The 19,035-nt window shown below is 36.4% G+C and overlaps 3 protein-coding genes across 3 annotated transcripts in view; 2 read left to right on the top strand and 1 right to left on the bottom strand.

The window, feature by feature from the left end:
• LOC123546540 (insulin-degrading enzyme-like) overlaps window positions 1-5,767 on the bottom strand; it is a 109,848-nt gene extending 104,081 nt beyond the window's left edge. Inside the window, exon 1 of the mRNA XM_045332906.2 lies at window positions 5,633-5,767. Within this exon, the coding sequence (XP_045188841.2) occupies window positions 5,633-5,712 (80 nt within the window). The 5' untranslated portion in view covers window positions 5,713-5,767. The remainder of the gene's footprint in view (window positions 1-5,632) is intronic.
• Window positions 5,246-11,334, top strand: LOC128559213 (uncharacterized). Its single transcript, XM_053550421.1, has 2 exons — window positions 5,246-5,424; window positions 6,791-11,334. The coding sequence occupies exon 2, from the start codon at window positions 9,688-9,690 to the stop codon at window positions 11,332-11,334; it is 1,647 nt and encodes a 548-aa protein (XP_053406396.1). The 5' UTR covers window positions 5,246-5,424; window positions 6,791-9,687.
• An 819-nt stretch (window positions 11,335-12,153) lies between these two features.
• On the top strand, window positions 12,154-14,332 carry LOC128559657 (uncharacterized). The gene is made up of 2 exons (XM_053551973.1): window positions 12,154-13,262; window positions 14,012-14,332. Exons 1-2 carry the CDS (start codon window positions 13,040-13,042, stop codon window positions 14,176-14,178), a joined length of 390 nt encoding a protein of 129 aa, XP_053407948.1. The 5' UTR covers window positions 12,154-13,039; the 3' UTR covers window positions 14,179-14,332.
• Window positions 14,333-19,035: the final 4,703 nt, after the last annotated feature.

Below are 19,035 nucleotides of genomic sequence, written 5' to 3'. Positions count from 1 at the left end.
TTTTATTTGTTAAATGAAATATGAAGAAACAATTAAATGAGTTTCAATAATAAACATGTGACATGCCCTTTCCGATCATGTTAAGCCCTTTCCGATCCGCGCGGTTTATGTCGGGACCCGTATTTTGTTTATGATTCATTTAAAATCGAATAATGATATTTTTTGTCTTAAATTATTTTCTTATTATTTGAGGAAACAATTAAATAAATTTTAACTAGAACACGCTTTTGTAAAAAAGCGCATGTCTCCCCCAATGCAAAGTCCTATAGGCAAGAAGTCAATAGGGGTCAGGAGCGAAAGTCAAAGAGACACTGATGGTTGGCTGCAATAGGGATCATCTACTTGACATGTCCAGTCATCCCGCTAAATTTCAACACTCTTGGCCTAGTGGTTCTCAAGTCACTGTTCAGGCTCTTGTGACCTTGACCTTTGATCAAGTGACCTCAAAATAAATAGGGGTCATCTACTTTGCATGTCCAATCATCCTATTAAGTTTCAACATTGTAGGTCAAGTGGTTCTCAAGTTATTTCCAAAAAATGATTTTACATGAACAGGCCACTGTGACCTTGACCTTTAATAGACTGACCCCAAAATCAATAGGGGTCATCTACTCTGCATGTTCAATCATCCTATGAAGTTTCAACATTCTGGGTCAAGTGGTTCTCAAGTTATTCATCATAACTGGTTATCAATGTTCAGGCCCCTGTGACCTTGACCTTTAACGGAGTGACCCCAAAAGCAATAGGGGTCATTTACTCTGCATGAACAATCATCCTATGAAGTTTCCACATTCTGGGTCGAGAGGTTCTCAAGTTATTGATTGGAAATGGTTTTCCATGTTCAGGCCTCTGTGGCCTTGACCTTTAACAGAGTGACCCTAAAATCGTTAGGGGTCATCTACTCTGCATGACCAATCATCCTATGAAGTTTCATCATTCTGGGTCAAGTGGTTCTCAAGTTACTGACCGAAAATGGTTTTCAATGTTCAGGCCCCTGTGACCTTGACCTTTCACAGAGTGAACCCAGAATCGTTAGGGGTCATCTACTCTGCATGACCAATCATCCTATTAAGTTTCAACATTCTGGGTCAAGTGGTTCTCAAGTTACTGACCGGAAATGGTTTTCAATGTTCAGGCCCCTGTGACCTTGACCTTTAATGGAGTGACTCCAAAATCGATAGGGATCATCTACTTTGCATGTACAATCATCCTATGAAGTTTCAACATTCTGGGTCAAGTGGTTCTCTAGTTATTGATCGAAAATGGATTTCAATGTTCAGGCCCCTGTGACCTTGACCTTTGACGGAGTGACCCCAAAATCAATAGGGGTCATCTACTCTTCATCACCAATCATCCTATGAAGTTTCAACATTCTGGGTCAAGTGGTTCTCTAGTTATTGATCGGAAATGGTTTTCAATGTTCAGGCCCCTGTGACCTTGACCTTTGACGGAGTGACCCCAAAATCAATAGGGGTCATCTACTTTTCATGACCAATCATCCTATGAAGTTTCAACATTCTGGGTCAAGTGGTTCTCTAGTTATTGATTGGAAACGGTTTTCAATGTTCAGGCGCCTGTGACCTTGACCTTTGATGGAGTGACCCCAAAAACAATAGGGGTCGTCTACTCCAGCAGCCCTACAACCCTATGAAGTTTGAAGGTTCTAGGTCAAATGGTTCTCCAGTTATTGCTCGGAAATGAAGTGTGACGTACGGACGGACGGACGGACAGGGCAAAAACAATATGTCTCCTGGGGGAGACATAATAATCAACATTCCGGTATCTAGTCATAGCGGCGTAAGCGTAAAACATTTCCGTAAGATCGTAAAGTTATAATCTCGTATACAGAATTAACTTTTAATAAACTTCTCTCAAATATTCATTCATATTTAATCTGATTGAACATGGTTCAACAACTTACAAAAAATGATAAAAAGTGTTTATTTAAGAGAATACTATTTATTTTTTAAAAAAGGACGAGTGCATTTATGTTCTGGAAACTTCCCGTGCGCTCACTAAATTCAAATCTTGTATAAAATCGTTTTGCGTTAAAGTATTTTATTTTCCTTTTGTAAACTTATTATTTATATTATACACGAATTATTTCTGCAATAAACCCTACAAAAATACCATTTATTAATAAAATACGGGTGTATTTCGGTTATGGAAATTTCCCGCGCGGTCACAGAACTTCATTCTCGTATAAAATCATTTTGCGTAAACGTATTTTATTTTTCTTTCGTATGTTAATTATTTATGATATATATGATTGAATTATATCAAAAACCCTTCAAAAATACCTTTAACTTAAAAAATACAGGTGTATTCCGGTTATGGAAAGTGTATTCCGGTGTATTCCGGTTTTTAGGTGGACTCCGGTTTAATGTGTGATCGTCTTGAAGATGTTTTTATTCATAGTGGTACTCAAGGTAAAGATGGACCTGTAACCAGAAACAAACCTATTTTTTTTAGGCCTGATATAACAAATTCTCTGATACACTGCGAGAGAGAAAAAATCCCTTCTCCAATTTTCACACATAATATACTGACTAATTCATGATTTATGGCACCTATCATTAAATCTTACACGACTGAATTTTGATTAAAGGTTGATTTAATTAAATTTGGTGTTGATTGAATCAATTTTGACACCACAACATAAACTAACCTGGCATTTAGAAATATTTTATAATGCCAGGCTACAAAATAGAACACGGGCAGTGAATATACGCGTGAATGGAGAAACCCCAACATTTTATTTAAATTTAAAGGAGCTCCGATTTATCGAATGATAATTTTCTTCGAGCCCGTCACAAATGTGAATACACTTTACTTTGCAGTGACCGTGCCACATGCACGGATCTATTTATACCAACGGTCTTTGTTGAATATCACGACTGGAACTTAAAGAATGAAAGGTTTCTTTCTCTGAAGTGATTACTGGAACTTCCTGCAACATTACAAATCACTGACATATTTATATTGCCTAAAATGTTACTTTAAGCAAACAAAAACGACGAACTCTAGTGAAACATGCAACCCTTTCCAATTACAAACTGGCGTTTACTTTCACTTCCGCTTGTTGCTATGCAACGCGTTGCGCTGAAGAGCCCAGATATCTGACCTGATCAATAGCTGTTTTTATACTTTTATTTTAACCAAGCTATTTTTCCTTGCTTTTAACTATCATTTTACATTTCAGTCTATTAATATTCTTTGTGATTCCACGCGCTAAATGTCTATGTCCCCGTGAGGGGTTTTGACATTATTGGAAGATAGATACCCACATTTTAGCTGTCAGTTTGGAAGATATTCCATAGACAAAAAATCTCTCTTAGAAGATACATGACCCTCACATTTCTTGGTGTTTTTTATGTGGTTTATACTATAGGTCATTCAAAAACATAAGGCTAATCCTTTTTTAAAATGGGCCTGGCTATGTTTAACAGCTCTCAAAAGACTGTTTACTGTATTTTGGTGTGTATAGGTCGCACTTTTTCTACCCATTTTGCTGCCTGAAAAAGTTCCTGCGACCTATACAACAGAACATTGCCAGTTTTTTTTTTCGGGCCAATTTTCTGACCGTAGCTCTCGCAAAATTACGTGCATCTGTTACGAATGAACAAAATGGATAAAAAAAATATCAATATCGGCGGCTTTTCAGCCAATAGCGGTTACTTTCAATAAAATATATCGTAAATAACCCATACAGACTATTAAAATTACGAATGACATTAATTCAAAGATGTTTTTGCAGTCTGAATTACGTTTGTTTCTACTTTCGTTTTACTGGACGCCATTGACATGTAATCCGGGTTGGATAAAATCCGGACAGATCCGTCCTCCATTCCAAACATTGTTTATACTAATTCTTAGCGTATTAAAAAATTTGAAAGATAATTTTTTACTTTTGATTTTTAAATAAAAGAAAAAAATCCAAACAGGGATATTTTGTTAATCTTTTTACTCAGAATCAAAAGAACGCTGTTAATTACATGACACAGAAAGGTGCTATAATTGCTGTGCAAACAATTCACACTTAAACTTGCATGATAACAGAATGAAAACGCAAACCGTCTGCTGCCAATTAGTGTCAAAAAGCCGCTTTTCTTTGATGTAATCTGTTACCGATACTACTGTCGGTACGAAACGGTTGGGAACGAAAATAACACTGTCCGATTTCCACCAATCAGGTTCTGATAATAATTCAGTCCGCGGCATCAATATGGCCGCCGCCATAACTTTTTTGCCGGTAAATATTAATATTGCTTGGGAAAAAATCCGAAATTTAACTGCGACTAATACGCTGGAAGTTAAATTTTCCGACCATTTCCAGAGCAAAAATTAGATGCGGACTATACATTACCGCGACCTATACACACCAAAATACGGTATTTTATATAGAACATACAGCAAATTTATTTACTACTGTATTACCTATAGTATAAAAGGCCTAGTTCTGGCTACCATAACTTAACTGACACTATTTTTATTTTCTGATGGTCGCGTCCATTATGTTATGGCGAAACCCCATTTGGTTAACTAACCAGTATCAAACCGCAACATCTCGCACACTTCTCTCGTGAGAAATGGATGACATCATGCAACAGTTCAGAGCACATGGTTATTTTTGAAAATCAAGTTCAAAATTTCACTTATTAATGCATTTATTTTAATCATAAACATAACCAATTTCGATAAAAATTCATTAAAACATATCCTAGAAAGTTTAAGTTCTCAGAAAATGTCAATAAATAACAATTCTATAGGCTGATCACTACCAAATAGAATGTAAGCCTCCGCAGGTCTAGTCACAAGTAGTCCAAATATAAATAGTACTAATCTTTTTTCCTTTCCTAGTGCATTTTCTCGGCAGCAACGTGCTTACTTTTACCCTACCGCGTTTCAGTATGTATCACTTTGCATTCTAATGAAATCGGCATGTACCTATCGCATGCTAGATAAAAATGGCGGCGTAAGAATTTAATGTCACGAAAAGAGAAATTGAAAGAAGCGAAAAGTAGTAAATTCAGCGGGTTGTATTTAACGAACTGTAGTTTTCTTATATAAAAGTTAACACCCCCTTTTCTTTTTGTTTTTCTAAAGTAGCGATCTAGTTCTTTATGGGAATGTAAGTGTCTGAAAATCTGATATGCTAGAAAATGTCGAAACACCGTTATGAAGTGAGTGGATTTTATATGAAATAAAGAACAGCTGGATTTAGTGGTGTTCAGCCTATACCGAATGTTGGTTTTCAAATGAAGAGTACCCTGATCAGGTGACAACTATAATGGCGGACACAATATTGCAGACAGGGGTACCAATTTGAAACTTGTGTGTATAACTTGTGTTCAAATTATGTTGCATGGATTATTTTATACCAGATCAAAAGAAAAATTAATTAGAAACATTTTAAAATAAAAGGTGAGTTCATTGCATTTCATTTGATGAAATTACAGCGTGACAGACATCTGGCACGATTCCTGGTTAGGTTTCAGTACGGGATTCATTTCAGCTCAGAAATCCATAACAGCATATAAACATCTCTGAGCTGAATATTTTTAGCTATAAAAGGCCAAGCTGGTATTGCTCTACAAGGAAAATATATAAATTTTCTGCAATTTCTTTTTACCGTTTGTTTAAATAGTAGGTCCTGATCTTTCTTAACCCTGATGAAATGTGATTTAAGCCTCCGAATCGAGATAATACCATTGATTTTCCTAAATTTAATCTTAGCTAAGATTTTTTTGGTCTGCCTACAACAGACGCTTAATTCTGAGCGTTCCGATGACACGGAATATTTTCGATATCCCAAGTCTTCGGCTCTATATGCGGCCCTCTGATACCACTTCAAATGGCTGAAGCATACACCAGGACCAGTTTTAGATATTTAGATGTATGTAACTTACACTTTCTTTAAGAATATTGTCGATGCTGAATAAAAAATGAAATACAAGTGGGGATCATGTTTGATGTAAGAAAAATATGTTCACTGCAAAATCAGCTAAAAAATGAGACCAAATTGTAGCGCTGTTGTAGCGCTGTTGTATGATCCAAGTTTACATGACTAATTTTAAACTGAAATTATTCCGGGATGAAAATGCTACAAATGTAAAGCATAGACCTGTTATGTGATTCCAGCAAAAATCCCAAAATGCCCGACAGCTAGAAAAAAGAAAACTATTTGAACCTTCAAACATTGTGAGAATTAATTAATATTATACCATCTTTATAGTTTCCAGTCATGCTTCAACATCATCTCAATTAAGAAATGAATTAGGTAACGCGCTTTCCTTGAGTTGTCTACCTTAGGTCTTGTAACGAGTGGTAGGGTCTGGGCATGTTGTTACAGTGTGTACGGGGTACATTGGTACAGTGTAACAGGTTGTTTCACAAGTTTATGATAGTAAATCGGTAGATAATAATTTATTTACCAGGTATTTAGTTTGTAAACGTGAACAAATGTTTGTTTCTGATGTCCCGACCCTATTCAGTAACATGATGCCGGCCCTATTTATTACAAATTTGGGAGCAAAAATACTTATTTTGTTAAAAAACATCTGTGTTTCAATTTTGAAAGATACTGACATTATGTTTTTTTTATTATTTCACAACCTCTTTCAAAATACTGAATTATAATCTAGTAGCATTAGTTTCTGTTCGATCTTACCTAGAATTTGTTTGCGATGTATTGCCGCCCGTTCGAAAGATAAAAATTTACGCTTTAATTCGGCACTTACTGCTATGCAGGCCTATTAAAACTAAGTATATCTTCCTTTCTTTTTTTCAGGTGTGAAATTGCAAACGCAAAACGAATAGGGCGGACACTACACATAATCTGATCTGGCAAGGAGTTGCAGGACGGACTATCAGATCTGTTGCTAAACACGTTAACAATAATCCAGACATTTGCAGATATGTCAAACAGATTAAGGTGACGAGATCCAGTGATTATGTGTAGTGGATATAGAGCACCCAATCAAGACTTTACGGCAGACCTTCTTGAGAGATTACTACCAGTTCACCACAGAGAGAAGATTCGCAACAAGACAATCCTTATTGAGACAAGGGAAACTGAGCAACATAATCAGCACACTGCTCTTGCCCGATTGAACCAGGAGGTGGCAGCTGTTATTGGGGATGGACATTGTCGCCGAAATGTAACTGGCGATACTGAGCGCTATTTTAGATTACAATGACACTGCATACCTTATTTTGTCGGCTTTTTGTAGCTGCCTTGCCCCGGTTGGTGCCAAGAAAATCATTTTGTTTGGTGTTAATCGCTCAAGGCAGACATGTATCTAGTGTCACGGGTGCAAAGAATGGCACTGATATTCCAACAAACAATATCTATATTTGTCATCAGTGCGAATCAAATGGAAAAATGGAGATGTTTGATTATGTACTATTAGATTAAGTAAACAATATAGGATTATTATCCCCCGTTAAAGGTGTAGGGATATAGATTTGGCGTTGTCCGGCTGGCTGTTCGTCCGTCCGTCCGAAATAAAAAATGTTAATAATTCAAAAAGTATTTTAGCTATACTCGCCAAACCTCAAATAATTATTTACGGCTGCTAATCGCGCAATTCCAGCACCACTGGTGCTCCGCTTCGATGGAACTGCGGCACTTCCGGTGAACGATTTGCGAAGGGAATATCGACAAATTTACGGTCAGTGGTTTCTTTTTCTATTTGAAACACTATATCAAAAATCGGGCTTCGTAGTTCGACCTGTATATAAACAAAGACTTGTCCTGGAAAATACCGTCTTAATTAGTGGAAAAATGACCGAGGTACGATGAAAATTCTGCACTCGCAGTGACCCAAACTTTGCCCAAAGGAATCACAATGCTGTAGATAAATGTTATTTTCTTGATTATTTACCCATTCCAAAGCATGAAATAGCAAAAAACCCAAGCTTACTTAAAATCGTATTTTCCTTACAAAGAGAGCACAGACATGGATGAAATAAGTCAAAATAGAACTGGTGCTCCAATTGAGATAGAATTGCGCATATACTTTTTGTGAAATAATATCAATCATAGATAATATGATAACAGTTAGAGACTTTAGATCCGGGATGCTTCACTAGTAGCGGGAGATAGCGAATATTGTTTTTACCACCAATACGTAATTATTTAGTGTTAGTTAAAATGGTAATCGTCCCTGTAGAAATCAGAGGCCATTAAACCTGTATTCATTTTTTTCAGGCATGGGGTTGTTTAAATTCAAAACGAAAGGCCTGCGGCTGTGACGGAAAAAACGATCAACATATCTTTTAAAAAGAAAGCCACATGTCTTCACAGCAGGGAAATCTCCGTTTCGAAAGAAAATTTAAGTCTCAAACTCACAAATAAATACACCTAGCCCAGCAAAAATTTCATTCAAAGACACCAATCAAGTCATCAAGAAAACAAATTACATTTTTAGTCAAGATGATTTTCATGATCATGCCCTAAGTAGACTTTCAAAAGCAGTGAAATTAAGAAAAACTTCAAGAACTCCGATGAAATCAATAACCAACGAAAATTCAAGCAATGCGAAAATCTGTGTTAATTTTAAAATGCCTGTCGAAATTCTAAATGATCTCGGTTGCACTGATGTAAGTATGTATGAAGAAGAAATGTTTACTGACACACGAGAAGAGGACATTACAGATCAAGATGTTAAAGATAGTCCATTGATATCTCTATAACCCGCTGTGATTCAGGAGTTGCCTTTAAATGGAAAGCTGCATATTCTAGAGAAATTCTTTCGTCTGGTTAAGGAAAAGAAGTTTCCTTTGCAAAATATTGCGTTTCTGTTGTGGTCAGACGTTGTGAACTGGTTTGATCACACTGATACACGTCAAATGTGATATTCATCCGGAGCACTGAAGTTTTTCTGGGTTGGGAAAAAAATGTTTGGTGGGAGAATTATGCGTTTCATGTCCTAAATGAAAAATGAGACGAATTTACTTCAAGGTTTAATAAACTTTGATCCGCATGATGCTCGTATAAACTTTGCATGTCCTTGTGAATACATTTTATCGTCGATAAATCCTCTAGGAAATGAACTTCCGCTTGAGTACAAACCTGGAATCCTAGAACCAACGATTAAATTCAAGACAGAGAAAGATGATAACAGTAACTCTTATGTATTAATGGTAGATGGAAAGAAAATTAAATGAGGTACTGACGTTGATTTGTTTGGATTTGAAAATAAGGCCAAACTGAAAGACAGAATTGATGAAAGGGATAGAGGGCTTGAATTAATAAGACAGTCTCGAGATGTTATAGGAAATGCTCAGCCGCATGCAGAAACTGTCGCAGATACACCAAGTGAGTCGAAAGGTATAATACTAACACAACTTAATTGTTTAGTAATGTTGTTCTCTGGTGTTATTAGAGGTTTAAGAGAACTTAAGTTAAAGAAAGAATCCTCTTTAAGGAAATTGAAAGAAATGTCTGGTGATGACTGGAGAAAATCAAAGTATGCATACGCTATTGATATGTGTATGACAACTATTTGGCGAGTCAATAATGTGATAGAAAAGACGCTCTTGATTCAGAGATGTATTTGTGAAACTGGTGCTCATCTTAATAAGGCAGCACACCTGTTTGTGAAATCTGACGTGGTAGATTTTAACAGATAGATCAATCTGAGAATTTTGAAATCGCCAGAGATTTTACCACCCGGAACCGATATGACCAATGTTTCTATCATAAAGCAACGGACGACCATTTGGCACGAAGAAAGAAATAAAATGAAAGTTACAGGTAGCTCGATATTTCAAGCAATTGGTTGCGACACATTAAAAAGCCAAAAGGAACATTTTGGCAAAGTGGTCAATGGAATGCAACCAATGAAATCTTCAGATATACAACAGCAGGCTATGCAGCACGGCACTGAAAGTGAAATCCATCAAATTGCAACAATGTGCGGGGTCATCATGCCCTTCCTCTTTCCCGATCTCGTGTTTAACGAGGAGGGATTTTACAAAAGCGATGGCAAAATCGTTTCGCCTGACCGCAGCTTGAAAAATAGTGATCAGGTTGCAGAGTACGCATTTGAAGGAAAGGCGCCAGTTGAAAAAACTTTTACCACTACAGTTCATTACAAAGTCCCATCCCGCTATGTGACTCAAACCATTTTTGAGCAGAAGGTGTTGAACGCAAAAGGTGGAACGTTATACATGTCATGGACACCAAAAAGTTGTTCATTATTCAAGCTTCTACCAGACGAAAAGATATGCGATTCTGTTTTGGAAGAAATCCATCAAGTGTACATGAAAGACAACCCAAAATGGCCAACAAGAATATCGGAACAAGCTAGGCAGATTAAAAAAGATCTAACTAAAGCCTCTGAAATTACTATCTTCCTTGGAGAATTTCCTTCTGTTCAAGGGCGTTTTCAAGATAACCCCCAGGATTCAGATAACACTTCTCCATATGTTATCCCAAATACAAAAGAAATACTTGTATCTCCTTTGACTTACGATGACCTCCAACGTCACTTGCTTCTTGGAGAAGAAGTAATTAAAGATGCATATGAGTTCAACCGAGAAATAGCTTCACAGGTTGTTGTATATTTGATTGCAGATTTAAATAGACTCTGGAAAAAAGAGGAACCTCATGCTGTGCCAGTGACATATTTTTACCGGGGTCACAGCTTGTCTATGGATATTATGAGAAAAATAACAGAGTCATGTAAAGATGTATGCAGATCTAATGGCTTAGACATTGTAGCGTCCGCCGCCGATGGAGAGTTTACACCAATAATAGTAAGGGGCCGGCAAGGAAATCCGCTGACGCAACATCAACTTGCAAAAGATGTATGGAAGGAAGTCTGTCTGCTCACAAAATCTGAAATACTCAAACGACTTGTAGCAGAAACGCAGAATTTCACAGAAAGTCGAGAACCGTGGCCTGATAGAGACAATCCAGGTGAAATTAGAGATGTCCGTTGCGTTAGAAGTGAAGGCCGCACATTGGAAAGAGTACAAACACCAGTGAAAGGGTGGATACAGGAGAAAACAATGGGCAAAAACAGACAACAAATCAAGATAATAGAATCGGTATCTTTAGTTCAAGAAAATACAGTTTGTGAGAGCACACAAGTAGACGAAGTTAATGATGGTGGTCCACATGAAGATGGTTATCCAATAAATCATAATAGTCACGCTGAAAACCAGATCAAAGAAGCAACTTCTAATGAAATCAATGAAATGTCACAATCACCAGAATTTATTACAGAAGTTGCCAAGCTGCTAATTGAAAAAAAAACAAGAACAAGAGGTCATCAGTTTCTAAAGATACTCTATCTCAGTATTTCTTGTCGGCAGAATCGCTAAAAATGTTGACAGTGAAAGAATTGATAGAAATTATGAAGTATATGAATAATAAACAGACAGATAGATCCAGATTGATGAAGACATCTGGACTGAAGAAGCATCAACTTGTGAATCAGATATCAAAGGCTATTGCCGATGGAACCCTAATTACGGAAACGACTCGGCAGAAGAAGAAGACTGTGTCATCGCTAAAAGTGCTGACTAATCGTGTAACTATGAAGAAGACTTATCCTAAAAAGGTTCTAAACATTGCATATAGTAACTTCATTTGGCCGGACAAACTTGGAAAATGGAAACGAGATGCTCGTGTTAGTGAACGTATATCTATATATGGGATGGCGGAAGAATGGCAACCGTACTATGTGCCAGACTGTAGCAAACTAAATGATTTTGAAGTATTCGTTTACGACAAAACATATCTTGGTAGCAACTTAAGAAAGGCCCTCTGCTTAGACAAATTAGATGGTATATCCATAACAGCTTTGAAAAATGTGGCTGAACAAAATCCGGATATTCTTAACCCACAAATAGTTGAAGTAAATGAAGAAGGAAAATTCTTGGACCAGATGAAAGAAAAACTAGCAAGAAACATGCTTAGCAAAGATGTACAAGAAGCGATGACAAAGAATGGTAACTTAACTGAATCTGAATTCTGTGAAATTGTACGTGAAGGACTGTATTCTGCAGATGATACGCCTGGAATACCAGCACTAACTAGATGCAGAATGAGAATGAGACTGCTACAGTGGCTGGAAAAAGATGTTAATTTCTGAGACTTCCCCCCCCCCCCCCCCCCCCCCCCCCATAAGGTTCAAAAATAAAAGGCATGCCAAACATATTGTATGAGGGACTAAGAAGCAGTAATGAAGCAAAAATATATCTGTATGCGCTAGCAAAGAAAGGGACATATTGTGTTAGGTCACCAAATATACTTTGCTCAGAATCGTTTTTCAGCACGATGCAAGAGATGGACCCTTGGGGTCAAGGTATTTTGACAGCAAGTGGCGTTGAGAAGCAGATATCAGACTTCACAACCATAACTGCAATGAAAATGATGGACAACCGGCGAGTATGACACAGAGGTTTTGTTATGTAGAACATTACATGTTTAATTAAGGGAAACAACACTTTTGTTAAATATTCAATTAAAATTTCAAAATCAAGATAACTCGCTTCGATTAAAGTAGTTAATTTGTTAGTTTGAGTGTACATTATGCTATATATCTTAACATAGTTGTTTTCCCACTTCCGCTTCAGAAGCATTTGCCTCTGTCTGTGTCAACGTCTAAGACCAATTTTGTTAACAAAAGATACGGCGAAATAAGATTAATCCTCATCATGCTGGACACGATTAATTCTGCCTTTGCCACTAGTGTAGATCATGATCAGCCTGCACATTCATGCAGTCTGATCAAGGTCTGCACTGTTCGCCATTCAGTCAGTATCTTTTTGGTAAGCACCCCTTTTAACAGTTAATGGTACTGTCCAAACTGAAAGATGGACAAGTTTATTAGGGTAAGGGTTAAGAAATTGCCTTTTGCAGACGGACAGTAATACTAGTTATATCCTGCACACAATCTGTCAACAAATCTGCGCTAATAATCACAGCATCTTGATTTGTTTCCTTTCAATGTTTTTTGCCTCACTGAATTACAACCATCACACTTTCTACTGTTGTTAACTTATATGTTCTTTTTCACAGACGATGACAGAGATGACAATGACCTTTGCAAAAGGAGACTGTAATTCTCTATTTGTTTTATTTGTGAAAACTGTTTTCATTTCGGACCGTTTCACATACGCACAAAAAGAGATGCAGCTTACCCTGTTCCATCCACTGAAAACACAATACTGGTGTCAGATGATAGTATACAGACATGCAAATGTAGGGCAAACAAGTTCATTTCATGCATCGTTCCAAAGTACCGGTAAGTGTTTTGCAATCTAAATTATTTCATGACTCCTTATATAAAAAGCTGGTCCATAGTTAGTGCCATATGACCGGTCAATATTCAAACCATGTTTATCAGGCTTATAAGCTAAAGAAATAAAATAAAACTGTACAAATTAATTCTTGATATAATGTTATAAAACACTGAATGGCTTGCCGGTCCAAACTATGAGCCTTCGGACCTCGGGGTATAGCTTTTACTATTGCCCGGCAATTAATTAAGAAAGTGTAGATTATTATATGACGGCTTTAATAAAATGGCCGGTCCATAGTTCGTGCTATTAACAGGTCCATAGGTTTGCTAGGCTAAAGTAAACATATAAGAGAAAAATACGTTAAAATTTATTTTGATGTATAATAAAGCGCTTATTGATTGGCTTATCGGTTGATAGTGTGACTGTTTGTCATAGATCCGAATGGTTCTTCCGAAAATAGTTTTGACTGTTGACCAGCAAGCCATTCAATAAGTGAGGTACACTTTTGAATATAAATCTTTTAGACACACTGTAAACAGTAAGTAGCTGTCATTATTCCTGTATTGAAAGGCGATTCGTACCGAATTTAACCTACTTAAAATTTATTACATTGTGATAAAATGTTTAAGTTTTAAAAGGAATACTGAATAGCAATGTTTCAAAGCGATATCTGATATATCAGCAAATGTGTATTTTTTGATCAAATAAAGTATTAAATAAATTCCCGAATTTTCAATACCTATTTTTACAGGGATCACTTTTTCGATACAGAAGCCAGAGCAAGGCTCGTTCGACAGGAGAAACCATACAAGTTCTCTGACATTAACCACCCTCAGGGAGGAGAACGGCCAATCAGAGCCCAGTACGGTTATAAAATCAACGAATCGAAAGTGTTGCCATCTAAACGATTGGGACTAAAATTAAACATGTTCTAAGTTACTTGTGCTATGTATAGGAACTGCCATGTATAGGGAACTTTGTTAAACAAGTTAAAGCATAGCAAAAGTTCCTTCTAGCTAGGGCACATCTATATAAATATAAAATGATCATCTTGTAAAATTTTGGTTGCAATGTCTGTTTTATACTGTCAAAAATGTCAGGTAAGTATTTACGCTAGTTATTTAACATAAATTGTTAAATCCAACAAAAAATTAAGTCTGTTACCACTTTCAGTAGAGTAAATACGGCAATAAGTCATTGACCCGGTCAATCCATTACGATTCGATGCGTGAATTTGTTGCGCATAATTAGAGGGTCGCAATTGGGTTTATTTTCACATATTAACCATGCATTTGAAGGTAACGATAATATTTAGTTGTTTACATTTAATTTTGCTGATATATGTCTATCTGGTCGACTGAATGTACATATGTTGTTCTTCAAGAAAGGAGGAAATAAAAGAATCAATCAATCATTCTCGGGTTTAGTAATCCATGGAACGCGTTCAGTCAGAGTCGCCTCAATTAGGAAAGAATAGTTTAACATCAGAGGTTATTTCTAAGGTCACGGAGTTTAACTGGCCAGCTTGTTGTTCCTTCTCTTGAGAAGGAACATTATAGTTCGGTAAGTCACACTTGACTGAGCTTCTGATATCGAAAGCTGTTGTCATTACAAGCTGGCCAGTCCGTGACCTTAGAAACAACCTCTGACGTTAAAACTATCCTTTCCTAATTGAGGCGACTCTCTGACTGAACGCGTCCATGGATATTCATATTACTTAACCCGAGGATGGTTGACTGATTCTTTTATTTCGTCCAATCTTGAAGAAAATAACATATGTACAAACGGATTACTAAACCCGAGAATGATTGATTCGTTTATTTCCTCCTTTCTTGAAGAACAACATAAGTACATTCAGTCGACCAGATAGACATATATCAGCAAATTTACATGTAAACAACTAAATATTATCGTTATCTTCAAATGCATGGTTAATATGTGAAAACAAACCCCATTGCGACCCTCTAATTATGCGCAACAAATTCACGCATCGAATCGTAATGGATTGACCGGGTCAATGTCTTATTGCCGTATTTACTCAACTGAAGTGGTAACAGATTTAATTTGTATTTTCAACGCGAAAGGGAAACATTCCTAGGCCATGAAGCATTAAACGCTAGAAATCACGACTCAACGTTTAACAGTCTCATTTCCTCAGCATCTCACTTAGTCTTAAAAAATATTAGTAAGTTTGTAGCTGTTATCATGAATAAATTCAGGCGCTAGATATACCAATACCTCCCCCCGCCCCAAACTTACAGCCGTCCAGAACCGCACGGTGACTGGCTAGCCGGCACGTGCTCGTCTAAAATAAATTAATAGCCGTGTTCTTTACTAAGCCTTTTGTAGATATTTATTTACGTTAAAATGATAACAAGAATTACATGTTAGTAAGTTATAAAATTGTATACCTTTTAGTACTTGTAAACATCTTTCCTGTCCAGTTGTAAATATATGTCCATTTGTCCGTTAATTGAATTATTAGCGTCTAGACTCAAGTCATGATCCGTGACCTGTGACACATTCATAATGTCTGGTCCGAGTGCTATTTTTAGTAACAACACAGGTGTATAACAAGCAAAACAAACTTTACCTGTGTGACTGCGTACATGTATATATAATAGGCTTTGAATTGTTTAACCGACCTGATATGCACAGTATTCCATATGATTGTACTATGCCCCAACGATAAATTGATATTTACAAACATGACTATAAATAGATTAAAATGGAACATAGGGAATTCAACATTTTTCAAACATGTTACAATCTAAACATTTCTAGATTTTGTACCAGTTACGAATTAGCTCAGTGGTAAAGCATACGGTCCATGTTCAACAGATCTTTTGCCGTGTGGGTTCGAAACTCAGCATGGACATTTCATTTTTATTTCACTCTTGCATAAAAAATAAGATTCCTTCATGAGCTCTGTGACAACATGACCGAAAGGTATCTAAAGGCGATATGGCGGATCAGAATAGTTTATTAAATATCTAAGATTATCGGTATTTTATTTAAATGCATGCACTTAAGTCATGCAAATAATGAACATATTATTGTGTTATATAAAGACATAAAATTATATACAAATACAAACCATCTAAGAAAGAAACAAAATTACGGAAGCAAAAAGGTAAACGAATAGGAAAAACAAAACAAAAATCTGAAAAAAAAATCCTCATGAGGATTCGAACCCACAAAACGATTTCCTTATATCCGATTGATGTCTGCATTTTACCTAACTGAGCTATGCTGCCATATACTTAATAGATATTCAAAATAAAAGAAATACTAATATTTGCTTGTCAAGTAATGTGCAAGCATTATGAATAGTTATTTCATCAGTTATCATGAATTAGACTCGTCCTCGCGTTTCGGCGGGAATCACGTTATCATTGGGGATTAGTATTATTATGTATTTACTTAACAATTTATCATATATGTTGCGTGCAAATACGACTACGCTTAGAATTATGTTTTAATATACAAATGTAATATTTTAACTTAGCATGCTAATAGTTTCTTAAACAGAAATGATTATAAGCGCTGCGAAATGACATAATTTTAGTTAATATTTATAAGTATCCCTAGGCCCCCCTCACCATCGGAGATCTGAAGCATGTATAATTGTTCTATTTCAATGCTAAAACTAGTGATTTGACCGGAATGCCTTTTTCTCTTCTTACATTTGTATATATGTTAAAACCCCATGCTGTATTTCTTATACCTGGGTGAAATAAAAGTTTTGTTCTGTTCTGTTCTGTTGTTGGATTTAACAAGTTATGTTAAATAATAACTAGCGTAAATACTTAGATCTACTTGACATTTTTGGTAGTATAAAACAGACATTGCAACCAAAATTTTACAAGATGATCATTATATATTCATATAGACGTGCCCTAGAAGGAACTTGAGGTATGCTTTAACTTGTAATTAAAACAGCTTTCGTTATCAGTAACACAGTCAAGTGTGACTGAACGAATCAAGATATTCCTTCGTAAGAGAAGGAACAACAAGCATATTAGAATCCTAGCAGAACATTTCTACATTAGCATGTGACACGTATTGCTTTCATAATTTTATGGATATGAACATGGAAGATTTATAGTTTTACATTAGAATATTTATATTCACAAAAATAACATTTTGACATTTGCACTAGAAAGTAACATGTACTTGAAGTTACATATTGATGTATCATAGCGTTTTCCTGATATATGTGTGTGCGTGTGCGTGTGCATGTGCTTGCGCTTGCGCGTGTGTATTTCTTATATGAAAACTGCATCTAGTTACATGTACCATATCCGAGAAAGTTGAATAAAACTACCGGTGACCCACATGAATATCTACTATTCTGTTTCTTTTGTAACAGTATAAATATATAGAATAGTATAAATATATGAACTGATGCGGCATTTCTTAATTTTAGATACAAGTAATACTGTTAACACTCCCCGTCTAACAGAAATGCTCTAAATAAAAGAACTCAAATTTCATACGGATCCCCTAAAATTATGTTTTAACTGATAAATTAATTTGGTTCAAAGACGCACCAGCAACAACTCAAGTCCAGCAGGAATGCCCAGCATGTCGTCATTGCTTCATTGCCCCGAGGGTGGAAGCGCAATGTGAGCACTGGTGTGCTCGCGTACCCTCCAGTATTAGCTGAAATAGCTCAGTATCCCTTTTAGACCAGTCGACAGGAATCCGAAGCTTTACAGCTTCGGCTGCAGAAAATGCAAGGTGATAATCGTAGAATTTATTGCCGTAGAACGAGTTGATTCTTGCTATGTCTGTTTCATAGTCTTCAAGCTCTTGCTGACGGTGCGGCCATTTTGATACCATAATTCGTCGGTATTTGCCAAATGTCATCCGAAACTGTTCAATGTTTAACCTTCTCTTTAAACGATTGTCGGTTGTTATCGTAGGATAGTCTGATTTTGTAGCATTTTCCCGGTTCGAATTCTGGCATCAGCAAGGAAGCGAGATTTACATTTCTCCCATCAATTATTTGCCCTTACAACGTCTATGTTCGACAGAAAATTCGAAGGGACGCCGCGAATGTTTTGCGCAGCTAAATGTCGGATGTTATTTAATTTGTTATTAGGTGTACTATCATACATACCACTGTTTGTCTCATTGGTACTGGATTTGTACAAATCGTTTAATGTTGGCAATTCCTCAACTTTAGCATGTTGACTTGAAGGGTTCAAATTTTAACCGTCTCAGTGAAAGCGTTCATTGTACTATTTAAAGTTTGTAGGCATTCAGAAAACGGACTGCTGACAGAAACTGTAGTAGAGGTGCAGTTTGGTTTGGTTGTTGTCGTCGCCGTCGATGTATCGATTAATGACAGAATTGGTGAACGACTTCTTGATCTAGAGTTTGTAGTGGTAATGTCAAGTGATCTAGTGCTTTTGTCACAGTTCTCCTTGTATATAGCTTTTAGCTGAGTCCGGCACGCTAATTCCTATGTGTTTTAATCCGTCTCTAAGTTCCTTTATTGTCCACTTGTCTAAATTATCGTTATTGTTTTTATTTCTTCTGCTACGAGACGCCATCCTTTGACTCGGTATCGTTTTATATTTAAACACAAATATTCCGAAATTAAGTATATAGATTTACAATTTCCTATTTAATGAAGTGAACACTGTTTAGATACCCAGTAAACATTGTATTTTACGACTAACGATGAGAAAATTGCAAATTTAATATTACAAGCCTCTGGAATTCGAAACGCAAAACTGACAAAATTGTTAAACCGCGTGTGTTGTC

This window comes from Mercenaria mercenaria, chromosome 9, assembly GCF_021730395.1.
Source record: "Mercenaria mercenaria strain notata chromosome 9, MADL_Memer_1, whole genome shotgun sequence".
Taxonomy (NCBI): Eukaryota; Metazoa; Mollusca; class Bivalvia; order Venerida; family Veneridae; genus Mercenaria; species Mercenaria mercenaria.
The sequence above is the reverse complement of the archived record's forward strand: the minus strand, read 5'-3'. Positions and strand labels throughout refer to the sequence as shown.

What these genes read in the sequence shown, in the direction of transcription:
- LOC128559213 (XM_053550421.1), top strand. Translation starts at nt 9,688, where the DNA reads ATGACCAATGTTTCTATCATAAAGCAACGGACGACCATTTGGCACGAA.
- LOC128559657 (XM_053551973.1), top strand. Translation starts at nt 13,040, where the DNA reads ATGACAGAGATGACAATGACCTTTGCAAAAGGAGACTGTAATTCTCTA. An exon ending in TGCATCGTTCCAAAGTACCG is followed by an intron (nt 13,263 to 14,011) that starts GTAAGTGTTTTG and finishes CTATTTTTACAG; the next exon opens with GGATCACTTTTTCGATACAG.